The following is a 20,786-nucleotide window of genomic DNA, read 5'->3' on the forward strand; positions in this document are numbered from 1 at the left end:
TTTGTGTATGGTTTTCTACTATTTTATTTGTTAGGAATTAAACAAGTTTTCCCCGTTCCTTGATAATGTATCATAGTTTTATCGAAGGCTTAGACTAACTTCACTACTTCAGTTTGGTCTAAAAAATGAAGACTACATTTTACTCAACTCTTCAGCACTCTGGTTAACTACTAAAACCATCACTGATGCAACTTATCAACTCGGTGACAACGTCGCCCTTAATTGGTTTTTCCTATGCAAACGAACCACGTTACTTCGACAAATAAAAATATGATCATTAAGAGAGTAATTAACCTGCCCTTGTGCGACCTGAGTAATTAATTTGTGAAGTTACCAGGCGTATTACGTTTAACTTAAGCAATGAACAATCTTACGGCCGCGATTATTGCCAACTCTTATTTTACGGTTCTAGAATACAAGCAAATACACATCAGTCACCTTCAAGCACACCCCGTCAACTCCTGTTAACTTATCCATGAACATGTAGAACACCCCCGTGAGGGGTATGAGGTCTACGAGGTGAAAGACCCTAACTGCCACCGAATGGTTTTTCTTCACGCATGCTTACACTTGCATTGTCAACTAGTCCGATCTTTTGTATCACCACGTTATTTAGGGCAAGCTAACTTTAGCTAGATGTCAGAGACTAATCTGAGGTATTTGGCAGTGTAGTATAACCAGGTATCATTCATAAAGGAATGTTGTCAGGCAGGAAGAGGTACCGGAAGCGTGAGTCAAATGGCAGAATCCCACAGTTGCGCGAACCAAGAAGACTTTGTCGCCTCTGTGACATGCATTGTTCAACAAAGGCAGCTTGGTGGGGTGGAAGGTAATGTGATATCCACACAGCCAAATTTGAATCATCCACAAGGCCCTTGGCAAAGCAGTGCAGCATTTTTGGCACCAACAACCTCCCCTTGCTGCTCACCCCAACTGAAGCTCGAATGAAATCACGCTGGGCTTCCTGAAGCTCTTCCCTCACATTTTTAGCAGTGTAGGTTCTTACCTGCATTTATGTACTTCATGTCAAAAAAAAATATAGCTCAACTTCTAAAAGGAAATAAAAATTAAGCTGTCCTTGAGCACATAGAAGAACTGTAGGGATTACCGCTGGCGAAGAGTACATTCCACAGCTTAAAGCAAAGGTTGCAAGTGGTTCATATGTATCAATTGCAGACTTCCGTTGCTCATCTGAGACCTTCAGTTTGTGAAGTGCAAGAAGCAAAGCCTGATATTTTTCACTACAATTGTCAGTCAGGGAATGAAGTATATTAAAGGACTAGAGTTAAAATTAATTGATAGCAAACATTAGGCAAAGTTCATACAATTTGTGGTCTATGGAGTGGCGGTTTCATCTTCAGAATTACATACTCAATGGCAGCTGCACTGAAAGAATGTTCGCCAACTGTGTAAGCCGCCTGCGAAAGTACAACACCAATCAATACATAATAATTCTTTGTTGAGTAGCAAATCCAGTGGCATCGCCAAATTGGCATTGTTTTTCCAATGTCATTAGAAATGCATATTATAGAGAGAATTATCAGAGAAATCAGACCTTTTGCATCAAAGAGAAGAGCTTCAAGTCACTTCTAGGGACTCCATAAGCCAAGTAAGCCTGTTCACAGTAAGAGATATTAAACTCCATAACTTCTATATGCATGCTCTGCAAAGTTCACCAATGCGACATATAATACACGGTAAATGAAGGAAACTTACATGCATGATCAGTGCATTGTACAAGTTAATCCAGAAAGCAAGCTTCTCATTGTAACTCAAATGGATAGGGTTTACTTTCGCCAGTTGCTCCACAAGTACTCTGTTATAAGTTTGGAAAGAAAAGCATAAACCTTTCTGATTAGCTTTATATTCAAACAACAAATTTAGCCATTCCAAGATAACGTTAAGAATTCATAAAGTTTCCTCATTAAGACTTGACCCAATCGAAGGGAAACAATAAAGTAAAAGGCATGATGAGTTAAAGGTAGAACCAGCAACTTTCCTGGAAGTATTTTTAATTCAGGACCATTTGAAGTATATTTCATGTTTTTCCACACTATAATTTCTTGATGCATAACATCAATTAATGTTTGCCTAAACAAGACAAGAAGAATTCAAAACAAAAGTATTACCTGAATCTCCTCAACGCACCTGCAGCATATTCTAATTGCTTCTTCCCAACTGACATCCAAGAAACTTCAGTCGCTAATCCATAGTTCCCAATCTCCGCCCAACTCAGTTTTCCTCGAACTTTGTAGGGATCACAGGCATTCTCTGAGCTAATACTTCAGAGTTACTATGTATGTCAACCTGTGGGCTCTGCACCCATGATGAAATCACCGACCGTTCCGATGATGACCACCAAGAGGAATTGGAAAGATGTCCGCGTGGTGACATAGATGAGCATTGGCTCTCTTGCACTGAAGATTTTGACGTTGTAGCTGAATCAGCCAAAGATATGAATATATTTTTCATGCATCTCACCATCTCCTCTGACAGTTGATTTGGATGATCCCAGAGGCCCTTGGGGCGCATCCCCTTAGGAAGCCTCCTGAGCTCAGCAGGTTGAAAAGATTCAGAATCCATCTTCCTCAACATTTTCATATCATGGCAATTTGCAATGGAGTCCACTGCATTCTGATAATAAGAATCACAAAAAGAATGTTATCCCATGGGTTACCACTTAAACTTGCTGAACATTACTCAACACATAATCAATCGAGAGAGAGAGAGAGAGAGAGAGAGAAAGAGAGCAATATCCAAGCATGAAAAACTAACAGATACCTCAGTTACCGACTGTAAAGATGTTTTGCCACTAGGTTCTGATTGTTGATCCTTCGGCTCCTCACATGAGTCGTCTTCAGAGGAATGATGTATTTTACAATTGGACTGCTCTGAAGTCCTCAAAGAAGATGAAATCTGGTTGAAGTTAAAATAAGTTAAAATACACTACAAGGAATTTGGTAAAGACGATATGTTATGACATCACTTCTTACTGCTGGTTATCAGCTGCCTGAAACAAAGAGCTGCTAACGGGTCTTCGATCACCCAGAAATATTTTATAGATGAAAAAAAATTTCTGATGCTTAAAATAACTCTACCTTTTACTATTTGATATCATTTAGAACAAAATCTATAAAATAAAAACTCTTTCAATGCATTGACATCAGCAACATTTTCAGTTTTCACTCTACTTCTTTCAAGACACTAAAAAAATACTAGAACAATTTAGAAGACATCAAAAGAAAACGAAGGCATGGAAGAATGATAATAGACAACATACCGGTAGTTTCACAATGTCAGAGGAGTTAGGAGACATTGACTGAGGAGATGGATGTCTCAGACGATATTCTGCAAGCCTTCGTTCATTTCTTTCTTGACTAAGTTGGAATTGCAAAGCAACCAACTCCTGTTCGAGTTTTGACACTGTAACCTCCAGTGCAGAAATATTGCTTAGCAGCTCTTGAGCCTGTTCAAATGGGACAGAAGAAGACTAGTTCACTACCTAAAATCCCAATCTGAAACCCGGATGATCCGTCAATATGGTAGCAGGGATGGAATATGGAAAAGAATAGTTAAGGAAAGTGTTCAAACTCAAGGTAAAACAAACACAAGGTTCAACTTAATGGATTAAAATCTTTCAAAGATTTGGTGTAAAATCATACATGCTCAAAATCTGTGCCATTGTATGGAATATGAGTTTGATGTTGCCTCTTTCCAATACACTGTACTTTTGGGACAAGCTTGGGGACCTTATATAACGTTTCAGAGCCATGTCTAGGCAGCAGACAAATCTATAGTATGTAGGATAAAGGAAACATACATAGTTAGGGAGGCACAACGCACTGGAAAATTTAACAGTGTTTTTCTCAATCGCATTTTGCAGAATAGCATGTAGCTCTAGTTCTTCTCGCAGCTGCAGTTGCAACTGTTGTACCTATAGTAGAAGCACTTCCATAGGTTAATTATAATTTGTGACTATAACAAAGATATCGTTAAATAAGCATACATATGACACTGTTGGAAGAGAATCGAACAATGAGATGCCGCCTAGCATGTCCCGGGTGTAATGCGTTCAGAAATTTACTGGAACTATAACATGTTATCTAGCTTAACCCAAACTAGGAATTTAGCAAGATTTGAACAGATGCTATCTACTGCAGTAAAATTAAAAATCCCTCGAGACCAAAACACACATTGAGAAGGGATGACGTAGCATCCATGAAATGACGAGCAAATTTACAGCACGCTGTCTGGTTGATAATGTTATACAATTGGCTGCCAAGTCACAAATCATATTGAAAGTGAAAAGCAAATTTATTAGTACAATATATAACTTTAAGTGGCGAATCCCCACCACTCCAAAATCAGCCCAGAACTTTTATAGTTGCTTGTTGCTTTCAGGTAGGAAGGAAACTTACATCCTGTTCAAGCTGGAATCTGTAAGGGTAAGTATCACTGCTTTTAGTGCACGACCCAAATCTTCCAATACCTTCATCGAGATTGGTCACCTAAACGTTAAACAAATTATCAAAATTAGCATCAGTAGGAAGTGTGACTTAAAACCACATAAGCAACAGACAGTAATCTCTATAACAAATAATGTCCAATAAAATGCTATGTAGTTATTAATTTGAACCACATTAACCAGAATTCCAAACAACGAACACCTAGACTGATCTTTGACCCGAATGAATTCCTAAATTGTAAAGATTGCGATTATACCAAAATCCTAAAAGTCAGGATTTGAAATATTACAAAGCTAACCCGGGACCGTTATCAATCTTAAAGAATGGGAACTGTCATGTAGGAAATAATGAACTTTGTACCTAACATCATAATCCATGTGGTTCCAAAATGCAAAAGATCTGAAGGAATTTGTAATTAAACTCGCTTCGAAATGGTTCCCATGTCCTTTCGTTACTAACATAATTTTTAACTTTCAATTCACAGATTTCGACCATGATTATGAAGCAACTGACATCGACCATGGAGCAGAAGGAGAGAATGGAAGAAGGAGGGGGAATCTAATCTAACAGAACAAATTCGTTTTCGAGAAGGCCTGAATTTGCTGAAACACAAATCAAGTTTATGCCCACAAGCTCTTACCTGTGAAAATGAGCTCTCACTCTGAAGTTGTTTTGCAGCATACGACTGAATTTCCGAATGACTAGTGATGCCAGAATGCGAATACTTACAAGGTGAAACGTTTCTGTAATTTGCAATCGAACAAAACAAGAAATCATTATCAATGAAATATCTTATAATATCCACTCCACAATGAAATATCAAAGAACATGAATGCACACTCACTGGCTCAAGGCAGTTTGCAGAAACGGTGAGTCACACATCTTGCGATCATGGAGTTTGGCTTTCACCGCATAAACACACATCCAGCGATCACCCAAAACAGCTCAGCTTCCGGTACTAGAAGCTACGCCTTCCCACACCTACAAACAAGCATCACAACATCCTGCAAATCCCACTTAAAATGTAAAACACCTGTCTTTTTTTCCAATTTTCAATGAACAGTTGTTGGATGTTTTCGAGAAGACAATCTTAGTATATCTCAGAACCAAGCCTAAGTGAGATGTATAACTAGAAACACATGGTACTGTGCACCTGTGAGCCATATGGGGACAAATAAACTCATGAATGCTACAGCTACCAGTCATTTTCAACACAACCATACAAACATTATCATGACCAGAATCGTTAACCCGAAATTCGGTTTCGAATTAAGACACGACAACCTCAAATCATTGTAATAATAAAAAGGGAAATCTGGCAAACCACCTTGTGCACTTCCATTACAGCAATCAATTACAAATTTACAGTTCACATCCCACGAAATTCAGGGCTTCCAAAAAAAGCAGTAAATTTGGAAAATCATGAGGATATGATATTCTACAAAAAGCAAAAGGCAGAATGATTCGGTTCGATCATTAGAGTAAAGGGTTTTTTGCACACAAGGAGGTAGGACACTAAAATGCTAAAGAACAAAAGTGGGGGCACTTCCTAAACCCTCGTGGTAGTGGGAGTCAAAAGTAGTTACATTGTGAGTTAATAGGACAGCAATCATCAAACCTACCCTCTGAAAGTCTTCCAAAGGTCTTTTGGAGAGAGAAAATGGTTGCTTTTTACCCCATATTACATTCCTTTCCATAAAATTAAACAAAAAAACTTATTTTTGATAGATGCCCCTAATGGGAGAATAAATTTCACTGTGATATCTCAAACCAATAACGCGAGAGCCTCAATGAGACTCCACTTAAACAATAATCCGACTGAGATTCAAAAGTGCAGGTCAAAAGAAGGCAAAGGGGTTTGCTTTGCACTGAAAAAGCTTCCAATCTAAGCGACATGATGAACTAAATTACTCAAAGAAACAGGTAGCGGAAGATACAATTCCAGAGGACGGATCTCAGTGGTCCCCCATTTGCCCAAAAGACCCTTCCTTTCAATTTTTCACACTGATCACAATCCGACCCATAAAAAATTAAAAGATCCCTACTTTTCTGAGTGCTCAGAAAGATTATAAGCACAACAAAATAAGAACATGCAGGTACAAAATTGAAATCAAAAACCAAAAAATAGAACCAGAAATTAAAGGGGGTTGTTGGTTGTTACTTGTTAGCTCAACAAATAAGTAGAAAAGCAGAAAGATGCATACATATTAGCTAGAGCAAGATGTCAACAGTTGACCCAAATTTCCTGCTGCTGAAAAGACCCCAACTTTCAACTCAAAATTCTTCTCCTTGTTCTCTCTCTCTCTCTCTCGAACTTTAATCAATTCTCCCTCCTGAATTCAAATCTTTGTCCACCTCAAAAGTGACAAAGATGCGGCTGGGCAGATTAAGACTTGATAAGTAACAAGGATTTTGTGCAAGTATAAATACAAAATGTTTGGAGAACACAGAACAATACTTCCAAACAGCAAAACACTAAAATAGTACCTGCCCTTTGACTAAACGGTGACAATACTTCAATTAAATAAATGGGGAAATGGGCTTCTTGTCTCTTGTTTGTTATTGTTCTTCTGTCTGCTTATGCACAGAGCTTAGTGAGGCCAAAGATTGATACTGTGTTTAAATTTCATCTTGCGAAAAATTGCTTTTCTCATAAGTGCTTTTGAAATTTGAAATTACGAGGAGAAACCCAGTTGCCAGAAAACCATGCTGATTATGTTATATGGGTACGTGGGCTGTTTGTGTTGAGTGAAATCGCATCCTCCATGTATCTGGAGATGTGTGAAGTAAAAGCATTTATTTGATACTTAATTGCAGTAACAGACTCAGAGAGTCACAGTTTCCACGGCACCAAGAATATAATAAAGGAAAGGCATGGGCATTATGGGTAATTCATAATAAGCATTTATTCGACTTGGGGTTATTCTGACTTTTAACTAATAGCCCCAAAAAATTATTAATTATGACTTCACCGCCCGGTTAATAAAATTTAGAAAAAAATGTATGTGCATTGTCACTTAGTACGACAATTTAGTAATATTTTTTATTTATTTGTAAAGTAAAAAGTTTTATGTTTAATTTTTATCAGACGAATTTGAATTATATTATTGTTAGTCTATTGTAAAGTTTTAGCTCACTCTTTCAAGCCTTGTAAACATATCGTTTATTTAAAAATAAAATGTACGTTTATCATTTCCTTTGATCTTTACCATTACTAAAATCAACTAGGTTTTTAATCGAATCGGTCTAATTGTTTGTCGGATTAATTTACAATTTCTTGAAACTGTTAATCTGACTGAATTGGCCCACATTTGAGAAACCGATAAATCAGTTAACGAAAAGTCAAAAAACTGGCTTCAAATCTGTGTTGGCCACAATTTGGCATTTGTGTTTGTTTAGGGCATTCGGTTTGGTATCAGAACCAAAATACTAACTTTCAGTTCCACTCTTTGTAATTCAAAGAGGGTAAAGCTTTCATTGTTCCCTTCTAGGGTTTAGTATATATAAATATTTAACTTTTTGGGAGTGATGATTTCAAATTGACCTCAACTTTTTAAATATATTTTAAACTTCCTAACGTTTTTAAAATTACAACATCTATTAAATTACTAATGTTAAGCACTGTTCTAAAAATTCCCGTCTAGCGCCGTCTAACCCCCTAGGAGCTAAGCAGCTAGTCATCGTCCCGATTAATACCTAAGCGTTTGAAAATTAAGAAAAGACGCCGAGACCTATTGAGGCGCCCGTCTAGACACCTGCCTAGGTTGCAACTCAATTAAATAGAAAATAGATCATTTTCCTTTTGCATTTTATTGTTTCCAATAAATTGTAAGAGACTTATTAAACACTTGAATAAACATACATTATATGTTTGCTCCCATGTTTCATTATGTTTCAATACTTCATAATATATATGTCATTCTTTTTTCTAGTTTATGATGAAATTATATATACTTTTAAGTACAAACAAACACTTATATACACGAAATACAATAGATTTACTTAAATATATCTAGGCTCCGCCTAGGCGCTAGGTGCTAGGCCCCAACTCGCCTCCCGACTAGCACCTAGCGTTTTTTAGAACCTTGATGTTAAGTGATGATGTTATCAATGTTACGTGATGATGTCACGAGTTTTAAGTGATGTAGTGGACAAATACTGAAGTTAGTTTAACTATTGTCATCTTTGATTCAAGTTGTTGTGAATTCTGAAAAGTAAAAACCTATTAGGGGTGTTTGTTTGCCTTCTTTAGCTCTCACTGGACTGGCTTAGATTAAAAGTTAGTGCAATCCGTGTTTGTTCACTGGCGCGACTAAGTTTAATGGGACAAAGGAGGACTCGCCTCGACTAAATCCCTCACTAGGAGGTCTTAAGGCCCCCAAAAAACAACGGGATTGCTAGTCCCGTCTCCATCATCTGCCAGCAGCATCCGTGCAACCCACATGAGCAGCATCAGCCCCCCTTCTTCATGTGATCAAACCAGAAACAGTTGTCGTCGATCTCCATTATCCTGCAAACCCAGTGCCCTTTTGGCATCTGGGTTGGTGATTTGGGATCTTTTGCAACCTCTGCTCTGCTTTGCCGCTCCCATCTCCTTCTTCCCCACTTCCCCCAACCAAAAAACCCAAAAAAAAAAACATTGAACAAAAAAAAACTCAGAAAACCCAAAAAAATTGTGGGATGAGCTTGAATCAACTGATGGGATTGATGTTGAGCGCAAACCAAACCCAAAGAACATAAAATTCCTAATCTCAGACCTTCCCTATCTTTCACCTTCGAGCTAATTACACATGCACCCCACCCCAACTCCTTAATTTTCACTCTATTTTTGCTTTGTGGATTTAATTTTGAAGATGTGCAGTTGATTATGAAGTTGTGAGAGGAAGTGAAGAGGGTGAGAGAGTAGGGGAGAAAAAATTGGACGGGAAAGGAAAATGGAGGAGATGGAGAAAAAGGATGAGAGATAGTTTGACCAAGAAAAGGGAAAGAGAGAGAGAGCTGCCATGTTTTTGGGAAAAATAAAAAAGAAACAGAAATTTAATTTTTATTATTACTTTAAGTCTGAGACTACACTAAACGCTTCACTAAGTTAGTCCAGCTTAGTCTATTTTAAGTCAATCTATTATGACTTGTGGACCATGATTTTTCAATGTTGGAGTTAGGCAGATCTAAATACGAATACTTCAGAAGTCATATCATGGACTCAACAACTTCCATCACGGGCTGCAGAGACAAATCAAGTAATACCACCTTCACCATGTTCCAACTCAGTGGGCCAAGTCTACCGACTTCGTTGAGATTGACCATACTTGTTTCGTAAAATACGGAGACCTGATCCAGTATGGAATCAACTAGGTTTCCTAGAGTTCCTACAATCTAGAAATTAGCATGAGTTGCAAGTAATCACACTTCTGAGATGATGCGGTATCTACTCCTAGATATTCTCTAGAATTATCACCGTTTAATACGGATTCTATATCCTAAAAAGAGTATAAATACCCCTACATGATTAATTTTGGTAACACAATTATCGCATACTTATTCTTTTGCCTACTACTTAAATCTCATAATATTGCTTACTAACTTCACCGTCGGAACACCGATCCCGAATCCAAAGCGTGACAATCACCCCTTAAATCTTGGACTAGTAAAGGACCTAACATATTACATGTCCCTTCCTCCATTGAGCCTTTTTCTTTCTTCTTGTTCTGAAAATCACTTGGATCAAGACCAGTGATAGGAAAATAGGTCAAAGCCCAAAGAAACCAGGTCCGTTCTGTACTTTTTAACCTCATCTTTAAGAAAGGACAACTTACAATAAGATCAATTTGCTGAACCTTGACCAATCCAGGTTACTTTGAGAACTTGTTAACTCCAGCTACACCTGCTGCGTTCTGCCTCCTTTCTCTTTCAAATGCTTTTCACATACCTGCAGCCTTGAGATAATGACTAACTAGTCTTCAAATGCAAACAATGATGAACACTCTGGCCGGATTTTTTAGAATATTCTAAATATTCTATATTTTGGGATATACTACCATTAAATTTTTTTTTAAGATATAACGAATTTTAATTTCAATAAAATAGAATTTTCATTTTTCTTGTATGTTGTGGTCTTGTAGGCTTGTAGTTGAACTATTTCTCATATTGTTAATTGGTTTTATGCATGTGCTTATAAGTAGTTGGGCTAATCTCCATATTACTAATTGGTCTTATAGTAGAACATCAACTTCTTCATGATATCAGAGCAGGTTGTCCAATGTGTGTAGCTCAACGGCCGCACATGCTCCATTTCACTCGAGTTGTGTTGTCCACGTATTAGGTTTGAAAATTGTCACACATGACGAAGCGTGTTGAATCTCATATTGATGAGAGGATGGACATTGCATGTGCTTATAAGTAGTTGAGTTACTCTTCATATTGCAATTGATTTTACGGTGGAATCTCAACTTCATCATATAATTTTTATCAATTATGTATGCGTGTTTTCTTTACAAGTGATATTGTTACTATACTCAATACTATAGAAAAATGAATTTAAACTCAAAACACAATGATTAAAATAAAAAACCATAAATTTGGCAATCCACCACTTACCTATCCGGGCTTATATTTCGTATGTTTCACTACTACTAAAAATGGCATAATAGTTACTCCAACAAGGGCCATGCATTATAACACACTAGTGTCTAGCCGAACACTTGAGTAGTTGTGCATGCAATTATGTTAAGTTGTTATAGAAGTGTTCATGTTTGACGTTCGAACATATTTACTACGATTGACATTGTAATTATAAATGAAAAAGGCTTCAAACTTTATATTTTAACAAAAAACTATCTAATAAATTTAGTAGGACACAAGTAGAGGCTATCAATGCGATGTCGTAACTAGTCTAGTTGGTCCATCCGAATAAGCAAAATAAGGTGTATAAACAGAGCTTGCATCCTCTGTATTACAGCGGTTGCTGACACAAAGTTAGCCGATGCTTATTCCCTAGATACTGTCATTGCTTCTTCTCCAGGATAAAGACAAAAAGAATAAATAAATAAATATATAAATATGTGTGCCCAACGCGCATTAAGTTTCATAAACAGTATAGTACCGTTAAGTTTCATAAACAATGTAGTACCGTTAAGTTTCATAAATAATGTAGTAAGTTTCATAAACAATGTAATAAATTTCATAAACAATGTAGTACCGTTAAGTTTCATAAATAGTGTAGTATTGTTAACTTTCATAAAAAATGTAGTAAGTTTCATAAACAGTGTAGCAAGTTTCACAAACAGCATGTGTGATGACGTGCGGGTCTCGAGCATCATTTTTTTTTTTTTACGTTTTTTTCATTAAATAAAGTTATAGCATGATTTTTTGTTAAAATAAATTTAACCCAAACCCTTTCATGAAAATTCCCTCATTGTTAAAGTTTTTCACTTAATACCATACAAGAAACTTGGCAGTTTTGGTAAGAAACACAAGCTAGGTGTAAAGAGCATTTCTTAGTTAGTTAAGAACATTTACTCTTAAACCCGATATCTTATTAATAAGGGTAAAACTATAAACAATTAAGTTTGTTAAAGGTTGTTATAAGGAGGTTATGGTAGTTTGTAATTAGTGAGTGATTAGTTGGATAAAGATGTAATTAGATAGTTAGCTAATACTAGTGAGTCACTAGTATATATATATATACATCAATGTGTGACTTTATTGAGTTGATGAAATGAAAGAGTTATTTTCTTATTATGGTATCACTCGCCTCAGTCCTACGACATTTGATCCTCTCATTCTACTTCCCCTTTCTTCCTCTTTGATTCTTCAAACCCTAGAAATCGCCACGGCTGGCTCTCCTTCTTTTGAATCCGCTTCCCTTGTTCATCCAATTCCGACGAATTCTTGCCCTAATTCCTCTCTCTCCTCGGCAACATCGTCAATTACAATCTAGAATATTGGATCTATGGTGCCAATGAAGCTCACACCGACGAACTATCTCACCTGGAATGCTCTGTTCGCTCCAATCTTTCGCCGGTACAATCTCACCGAAATCATTGACGGCACGATGTCTGCTTCGCCAAATACCTTCTTGACTCTTTTGGTAATTGAACCTCTATTCTCAATCCTCAGTCTGTTACTTGGTTTGAAAATGATCAGAATATCTTCATTTGGATCAATTCTACATTATCAAATGCCTTAATTCTGTACACTGTTAGAGTCAATTCCGCTCGTGAACTCTGGTCCAAATTGGAATCGCGACTTGCAACTGCATCGCAATCGCACATTTACGAGCTTCGTTCTCATCTTCGTAGCATCACGATGGGTGATTATACGGCTACACTCTATCTTCAACAAATTGAAGAAATCGCAGATGCTCTTGCAAATGCTGGAGCCCCAATCGAAGATTCTGAGTTGATTTCTGTAATTTTACATGGTTTGCCTTCTGAGTATGAGTCTTTCATTGACACAATCCAATTTCGCCTCGGTTTAACCACCATTGATAAACTTCATGGGTTGTTTTTTAGCAAGGAGCTTCAATTGACTGCTCACACGAAAACCTCACCATCTGCCCCAATTCAAGCTTTTAATTCTTATGTTGGTCTTCTTCCAACACCACATGGCAATTTGGTGCTCAAGCATTCATTACTCAGAATGGATCTCCATCGCAATCCTATGGTACTCCAAATCAGTGCCAACTTCTCTCAATCTTGCAATTACAACAATCGTGGACCACAAAGGAATAATCAAGGTTTTCAGGGCAATCAAAGATTCAATCATGGTAGTCAGGGTAATCATCATTACAACCATGGTTCTTGTTCTCAGTACAACAATTTTAACAGAAAGATCTCTTGTCAAATTTGTTGTCAATTGAATCATGAAGCTGTTGAGTGCCCTTAGTGCATGAATCCTAATTTTGGTACCAAGAATTCTCCAGCTACCTATCATGCCTTCACAACTCCTACTTGGCTTCTTAATTCTGGTGCTAGCTTCACATGACTCATTCCTATACGAATTTGCAGAACCCTGAGGCATACACTAGGACCTGTGCAAGTGTATATTGGTGATGGCAAAGGTTTGCCCATACTCAATTCTGGTTCTTCTACACTTAATATTGGTTCTCATTGCTTTGATCTGAAAAATGTCTTGCATGTTCCTTATCTTAAGCAAGATTTGATTTATGTCTAATCACTTTATACTTGATAATTGGTGTTATATTCATTTGTATCATTTTCACTTCATTGTGAAGTATCTTTCTTCGAGAGAAAACGCTTTTTAAAGGTCCTATGAGAGTTGATTTCTATCCCTCTCATGCATCCTCTATTGCTAGTAATCAAAAGGCATTTGCAACTTATGCTAAAGCCTCACAGCAAACTTGGCATCAAAGATTGGGTCACCCTGCACTCAAAATACTAAATCAACTAGCTTCTAAGTCTTGTATTTCAGTTTCAAGTGCTGTAAATAAATTTGTGTGCACTAGTTGTGCTCTAGGCAAGAATTCCAAAGTGTCTTTTGCTTCTGTTTCTTGTACATCAAGTAAGCCTCTAGAGCTTCTGCACACTGATGTATAGGGTCCTGCACCACTCATTTCTGTTAATGGATATCGATATTATCTCATTTTTGTTGATGACTACACCAAGTATACTTGGTTCTTTCCTCTTAAATCCAAATCTGATGTCTTTGATACATTTATGCAATTCAAAGTGTTGGTGGAAAATTTACTCAGTGTTAAAATTGTTATCTTGAGATCTGATTCTAGTGGAGAATTTCTTAGTCTCAAGTTTATCCAGTTTCTTCAAGAACATGACATTTCCCATTAGTTAAACTACCCTCACACACCTGAGCAAAATGGTTGTGTTGAGCGCAAACACAGGCATTTAGTTGAAACTTGCTAGAACTCTCCTAGCTGCATCTAAGGTTCCTCATTCATATTGGGTTGAAGCGTTTGCCACAACTATCTATCTCATCAATAGGATGCCAACAACCACCAGATTATCACCTTAGGAATTATTGTTTCATAGAACTCCAGATTACATATCTCTAAAAATCTCTGGATGTAGATGTTTCCCATGGTTGAAACCTTATGCAACTTCCAAGCTTGATCCCAAAAGAAAGAATGTGTCTTTTTAGGGTACAGTTTGAATCACAAATGCTATAAATGTCTTGATCATTACACTAGGCAGAGTGTATCTTTCGAGGCATGTGATTTTTTATGAAGATACATTTCCCTTTGCTCAAAATGATCATCTTCAGTAATCAAGTTCCAGCTCTAGTTCTTCTCAATTGCAGAAATCCAATCTTATTCCAACTACATTGACTTTTCCTCTTATATCTCAGCCCTTTCAATCTCCATCTCCTACCTTACCTACAACTCTATCTTCACCCTCTACATCATCATCTCCTCATGTACCATGTTCTACTACCTTACCTACATTTCATCTTCCTTTTGTCCCTTATACACTTTTTGAACCCTCAATACCTCTTAATACTCATCACATGCAAACCAGATCCAAATCTGGTATTGTTAAACCCAAAGCACTCATACAAGCAAGCATCCTATCTCTTCTGATTTATCTCCAGATTATACACCATCTACCTATCTTCAAGCCTCAAACCACTCTCATTGGAGGCAAGCAATGCAGGAAGAGTTCAATGCTCTCATTCAAACTGGCACTTGGTCTCTAGTTCCTCCTAATCTCACTCAGAACTTAGTTAGTGCAAAATGGGTGTTTAGAATCAAAAGAAAACCAGATGGTACATTGATAGGTACAAAGCTAGGCTTGTTGCCAAAGGCTACCATCAACAACTAGGCATTGATTATACTGAGACATTTAGTCCAGTTGCCAAGCCTGTCACCATTAGGCTTCTTCTCACTTTGGCTCTTAAGTTTGATTGGTTTCTCAATCAACTTGATGTTAGCAATGCCTTTCTGCATGGTACCTTGACAGAATATGTGTTCATGATCCAACCACCAGGATTTGAAGGCCCTACCAAGTTAAATCATATTTGTCATCTCCATAAGTCTTTGTATGGGCTAAAGCAAGCCCCTAGGGCCTGGTATGACAAGTTAACCACTGCATTGAAGTCTCTGGGTTTCTCAAGTTCATCAAATGATCATTTCTTATTTGTCAAGAAAGATCCTGCATTGGTTTTCGTTTTAGTCTATGTTGATGATATTATTGTTACTGGACCAAATGCTTAACTTTGTGAAGCAATTATTTCTCGGCTCAGTTCTTTATTCCCTGTCAAAGATCTTGGTCCTCTTCATTACTTCCTTGGTATTGAAGTTAAAAGGTCATCATCTGGTATACTCCTCTCTCAGACCAAGTATATTCTCGATCTCCTCTCCAAGGCGCATATGGAAGGTTCAAAACCTTGTGTCACTCCACTTAGTACAACTAAATTGGATCATGAATCTTCTCTGCTTGATAAACCTGAGGAATATAGATCTTAGGTTAGTGGTTTGCAATACTTAACATGGACATGCCCAAATTTGTCTTATGCCGTAAATTTGGTTTGTCAATTTATGCAAAGCCCGAGAGAAGCTCACTTTCAGGCAATCAAACGCATTCTTAGATATCTAAAGGGCACTTTATCTCTTGGATTGTGGTTTCCAAAATGTACTAAATCTCTTACTCTCGCTGCTTTCTCTGATGCTGATTGGGCAGGTTTTAGTCTTGATCGACACTCTACTAGGGGGTTTTGTGTCTATTTGGGAGACTCACTTATAAGCTAGAGTGCTAAGAAACAACCTACTGTGGCTCGGTCATCGATAAGCTGAATATCGATCATTGGCTAACACTGCAGCTGAACTGATATTGATATGCAAGCTCTTAGTTGATGTTGGTCTTGTTCTTCCTTCTTCCCCTCAGATTTGGTGTGACAACATTTCTGCCATTTCATTGGCTAGAAATCCAATCTTCCATGCTAGAACTAAGCATGTGGAGATTGATTATCATTACATTAGGGAAAAGGTGCTTGCTAATCAAGTTTAAGTTCTGTTTATGTGCACTCAAGATCAGGTTGTAGATATCTGCACCAAGGCACTGTCCAAGCACATATTTCATCTTCTTAGGGACAAATTGTCCCTTCGGTTACCTCAGTTAGGTTTGAGGGGGGATAATAAGGGTAAAACTGTAAACAATTAAGTTTGTTAGAGGTTGTTATAAGGAGGTTATGGTAGTTTGTAATTAGTGAGTGATTAATTGGATATAGATGTAATTAGGTAGTTAGCTAATACTGGTGAGTCACTAGTATATATATACGTCAATGTGTAACTTTATTGAGTTGATGAAATGAAAGAGTAATTTTCTTATTACTTATGTTTGATTCTCTTACCATCGCTTGTATAAAACAAAAAACAAAAGTTGGGTATTGCAAATTTAAGTACTGAGAAACACATAAACGATATCCAAGTTCAAACAGTTCATTTCCTAATTTAAACAACCATGAAGCAAATATTCACCAACACCATCTTGTTCTAGTTATAACTCAAAACAAACTTCTAACATTTAAACTTCAGAAGACAAAATGTCGCCTACAAGATGTTCTGATTTTTCTGACAAACAGAACGGATCCTGTCTGAATCTTACTCTTCTTTCAGCAACTCACATGGCTTCCGTCTTTGCAGCAAACCTGGAATAACCTTCCTCGCTGAGAGCTCTAGCACAGTCCAAGTTCATCCACGACGATTCAAGATTTTGGGACACAACATCTGGTGCTTCATCAACGATCCAATCATCCATTGGATCAATCTCCTCAGCCTCAACTCCACTCTTCATACCTGCATGAAACTGCTGTAACTGCAAGTTATAATGAACAGATGTAAGATATTTAAGCCGCTGTTGCTCAACAGGATTCCTTCCATTTGTTAGCAGTTTCTCCGCCATAGTCCGTTTGAGCCCATACCTTAAGGCGCCATCGCAGTTCTGACTCAAAATTCGAACCGCAAACCTCTGCAGTTCAGGATGATTTTCTCCATAACTAGACCACCACATAGCTGCAGTCAATTTAACATAAACTAGTTTCAAATATTGGTTTTTTACGGACCTCAAAACTACTAACGTAATGCCTAAAATTAATAGACTATTTAAGAAAACATTCGATAGTTTCTTGAATCTTGATTCATTTGTTTACAACTTTATAACGATATCTTATTTTACCTGGTGGAACGTTTCTTCTTCGAGTTCTGGAACTCCCCTCCTGATAACTACCTTTGCCGTGTGCATACTCCTCCAATTGACGGATAATTAAGTCTTTGATTGGCTGACTCTGGACCAGTTGTCCAAGACAGCTCAGAAGACCAGAAGAAACCTCGAAGTCAGGATAAAAGTCACTTGAATAGAAGAGACTTGGGTTGAGATAATAGCCAGCCGCGTGGAGAGGACTGTGGAGAACATTGTTCCAGATCTCATCAACAACTTCCCAGATTGGCATGTAATCTGGTTTCTTTTTGTTGAACTCTTCCTTAATTGTCTCCTTTACTTGATCCATTGTTTCATATATGTACCCAATAAGCGGCTCGTCAGCCTCAAAGATCCAGTTTAGAATGCCAATAAGAGGCATAGCTGCGTTCAGGACCATCTCAGCTCCAGTCCAGAAAGAGCGACTCTCAACTAAATCCGCTACCCTTTTTCCCTCCACTCGCGAAGCCCAGGTTGACATATTCCACTCAGCTGAGGAAAACATGTCTTTCAAGTTTTGCTTTTTTGATACAATGTTCTCCAAAGTCATAAAAGGCATTGCTGACCTTATCTTCGAGGGCTTAATGAGGTCGTGGCCAAGCGTATGTTTCTTCAAAAGCTTCAAAACTGCTTCGTGTCCATGAATGAACTTTGTCATAACCTTGGCCTTGTCAAATATATCCTAGTAGAGCCAATCATCCCAATGTTCTCCAATATCAATGCAATGCAATGAGATGCACTGACGGTCCAAAACACATCTTTGCACCTACTACTGAACTCCTTCTGCATTGTACCCGCCCAGCCAGTTGTAGTATCCGCCACAACCTGAATCACGTTTTCAATCCCGACATCCTTAATAACTCCCTCAAGTACCATATATATGGCATCGATGTCACCAACGATAGAGGAAATATCATGGGTGCAAAGATAAATCGGGCCTTGAGGGCAATTGACCAAAAAGTTAACAAGGCTTCGACCCTTCTCATCAGTCCATCCGTCCAACAAAATGCTACATCCAGTGGTAGCCCATGAATCTCTAATCTTTGTCACATACTCTTCCATCTCTTTCACTTCTTCGTCAAGTATCCAACCTCTGAGCTCATCACAGGTCGGTATCTTGTACCCCAGCTGACCAGTCCCAAGAGCGGAACGTATCATTCTCTCAAAGGAAGACGAATTCACACCAACAAATTCTAACCCCGTTTCATAGAAGAATCGACCAATGCATTTTTGCACTTGCCTCGAAATGATATCCCTTTTTGTTTCCCCATTGTCACCTCGTTGTGCGCCTCTGCCTCGTTTAGTAACAGAGACATGTACTGCTGCACTATCTTCACACTCCAACTCCAATACCTCTTGGCTTCGATTCTGAAAACCGGCATTTTGAGAAGCTCCACGCTTACAATTCCTCTTCCGTGAAAGATCTGAGCTATTCAGCTCCCCGAATTCCTTTCCAAAAGTTTCTCTTTTTCTTTCAATCACATTGTTTTTCACCAGCTCCCTCACATCAGCCGGAGCACTATTACATGGTAACACGTCGCCACGGATTCCTCCGATATGGTACTTCAAACGGGTGGAACCGCTCACCACCTTACCACAATAGTTGCATTGGAATTTATTTTTACTATAAAAAACTGTTCCATGATCATGAACATTGATGGTTCCACTACCCCCAGCATCCATTTTATTCAAAAAAAATTGTCCAATGCCCACACCTAGGATTTCGGAAATCTAGGCCTGCAAAATCACCTCAAGATCTTTAATTTATGACCTATTTGTTGGACTTAAAAGAATTAGGCCCTAATGTTCCTCAAACATCAATGAATCATAAACTATAGTGAAAATGCATATAACCCAATATACATGCAATCGATTTAAATAACCAAACTAACAAAAATAAAAGGATCAAAACAGAAAAATAACTCCTTTATGTACACCTCTTAGCCACCAAGGTAGAGAGAAAAAAGATATTTTAAATCTTGCTAGGCACTACAAAAAGAGGGGAAAAAAAGAACCCTTCTGTAAATTATTCTCTCATACCAAAACTCAAAGATTAGGAACAAAAAGTTAAATATCTTTAGCTAAAATGCCAGTAAAATGGTATATATCATGGTAAAGCCATAACTAAGCAGGACCGAAAATAGCATTCACAAATACATACATGCAACACATATATGTAGTTTTAAAGGAAAAAATTTAAATAAAAATGCAGAAACACAGAGGAAGATATTAATTAAATTAATAAAAAAAACACCATGGTAGACATACCTTGAGCTGATCAAGCAAGATTGAAGGTGGATGAGCTCTGATGAGAGAGAGAGAGAGAGAGTTGATCGGGGGTGGGTTAGGGAGAACGAAATGGGACAAAATCAAAGGAAACTTGGATAACGGGTGGTACACAACACAAACAGTGTACGAGAGCTCTGCAGCAGTAGCTCATTCGGTGAAAAGCTTAAACTTTCCTTTGGGTTTCTTCTGTCTCAGACTAGCAGTCGCTTTGTGCATGTGTTCTGCACCGCGCGCCACCTAGGATTGGGAAATGTTTACAACTTAGGCTTTTTTTCAAAAGAGAACTTGACTTTTAAACATTGCTTTCTACTTGTTTTCTTTTTCCTTTTCTTTTATGAACAATGAATTATTTAATTACCAAGGAGATAATTTATCAAGCAAACAACAACATCCCACACTGATGTTGGCGTGGTGTTTTGTTCCTAGCAAGTGGTAAATTATCCTGATCGTTCCGTTTTTCTTTTCAACTCATTATGTCTTAGTTTTGAACTATTCATTCTCTTATAAGTGTGTCTTATAAAGTATAATATCATTCAGAGTAAAAAATCATAAATTTTCTTCCTTTACTTTTGGTAGATATAATTATTTCCATTTATTCTACATTTTTAATTAAATTTTCATGCCAAGTATACCCAAGTTATTTGGCACATTAGGTGCAGGTAATACGACTGGAAGAGAAATGAATTTCTGGAAAAAAAAAAAAAATGTGTTGAAACAAATTAATGCTGTCAGTTTAGCGTTGAAGTCAAGTCAAATTGTTGAGTTCATACGTTATAAAACAGAAGCGAGTGGAGTGCGGGGCCCGCAACGCATGCAAGCCGCGTGCATGGTTTTGTCAAGTGATTGTCGTCACATTTTTGTT

The 20,786-nt window shown here is 37.7% G+C and overlaps 2 protein-coding genes across 2 annotated transcripts; both read right to left on the reverse strand.

Annotated features, from left to right (window-relative positions):
• Positions 1–277: 277 nt before the first annotated feature.
• Positions 278–5,719, reverse strand: LOC103936840. The gene is given in 13 exon segments (XM_009346716.3): positions 278–1,006; positions 1,109–1,228; positions 1,326–1,418; positions 1,556–1,615; positions 1,717–1,816; positions 2,130–2,274; positions 2,277–2,634; positions 2,782–2,916; positions 3,281–3,466; positions 3,821–3,934; positions 4,419–4,508; positions 5,107–5,209; positions 5,311–5,719. Coding segments are annotated over 13 exon segments (1,902 nt in total). The 5' UTR covers positions 5,391–5,719; the 3' UTR covers positions 278–688.
• Positions 5,720–16,862: 11,143 nt separating this feature from the next.
• LOC103936853 lies at positions 16,863–20,166 on the reverse strand. Its single transcript, XM_009346730.2, is given in 4 exon segments — positions 16,863–17,451; positions 17,615–18,290; positions 18,293–19,372; positions 19,904–20,166. Coding segments are annotated over 3 exon segments (2,094 nt in total). The 5' UTR covers positions 19,319–19,372; positions 19,904–20,166; the 3' UTR covers positions 16,863–17,059.
• Between the last annotated feature and the right edge of the window lie 620 nt (positions 20,167–20,786).

The sequence above is a fragment of a genome, unplaced genomic scaffold (genome assembly GCF_019419815.1).
Source record: "Pyrus x bretschneideri cultivar Hongxiangsu unplaced genomic scaffold, Pyrus_bretschneideri_v1 Contig61, whole genome shotgun sequence".
Taxonomy (NCBI): domain Eukaryota; kingdom Viridiplantae; phylum Streptophyta; class Magnoliopsida; order Rosales; family Rosaceae; genus Pyrus; species Pyrus x bretschneideri.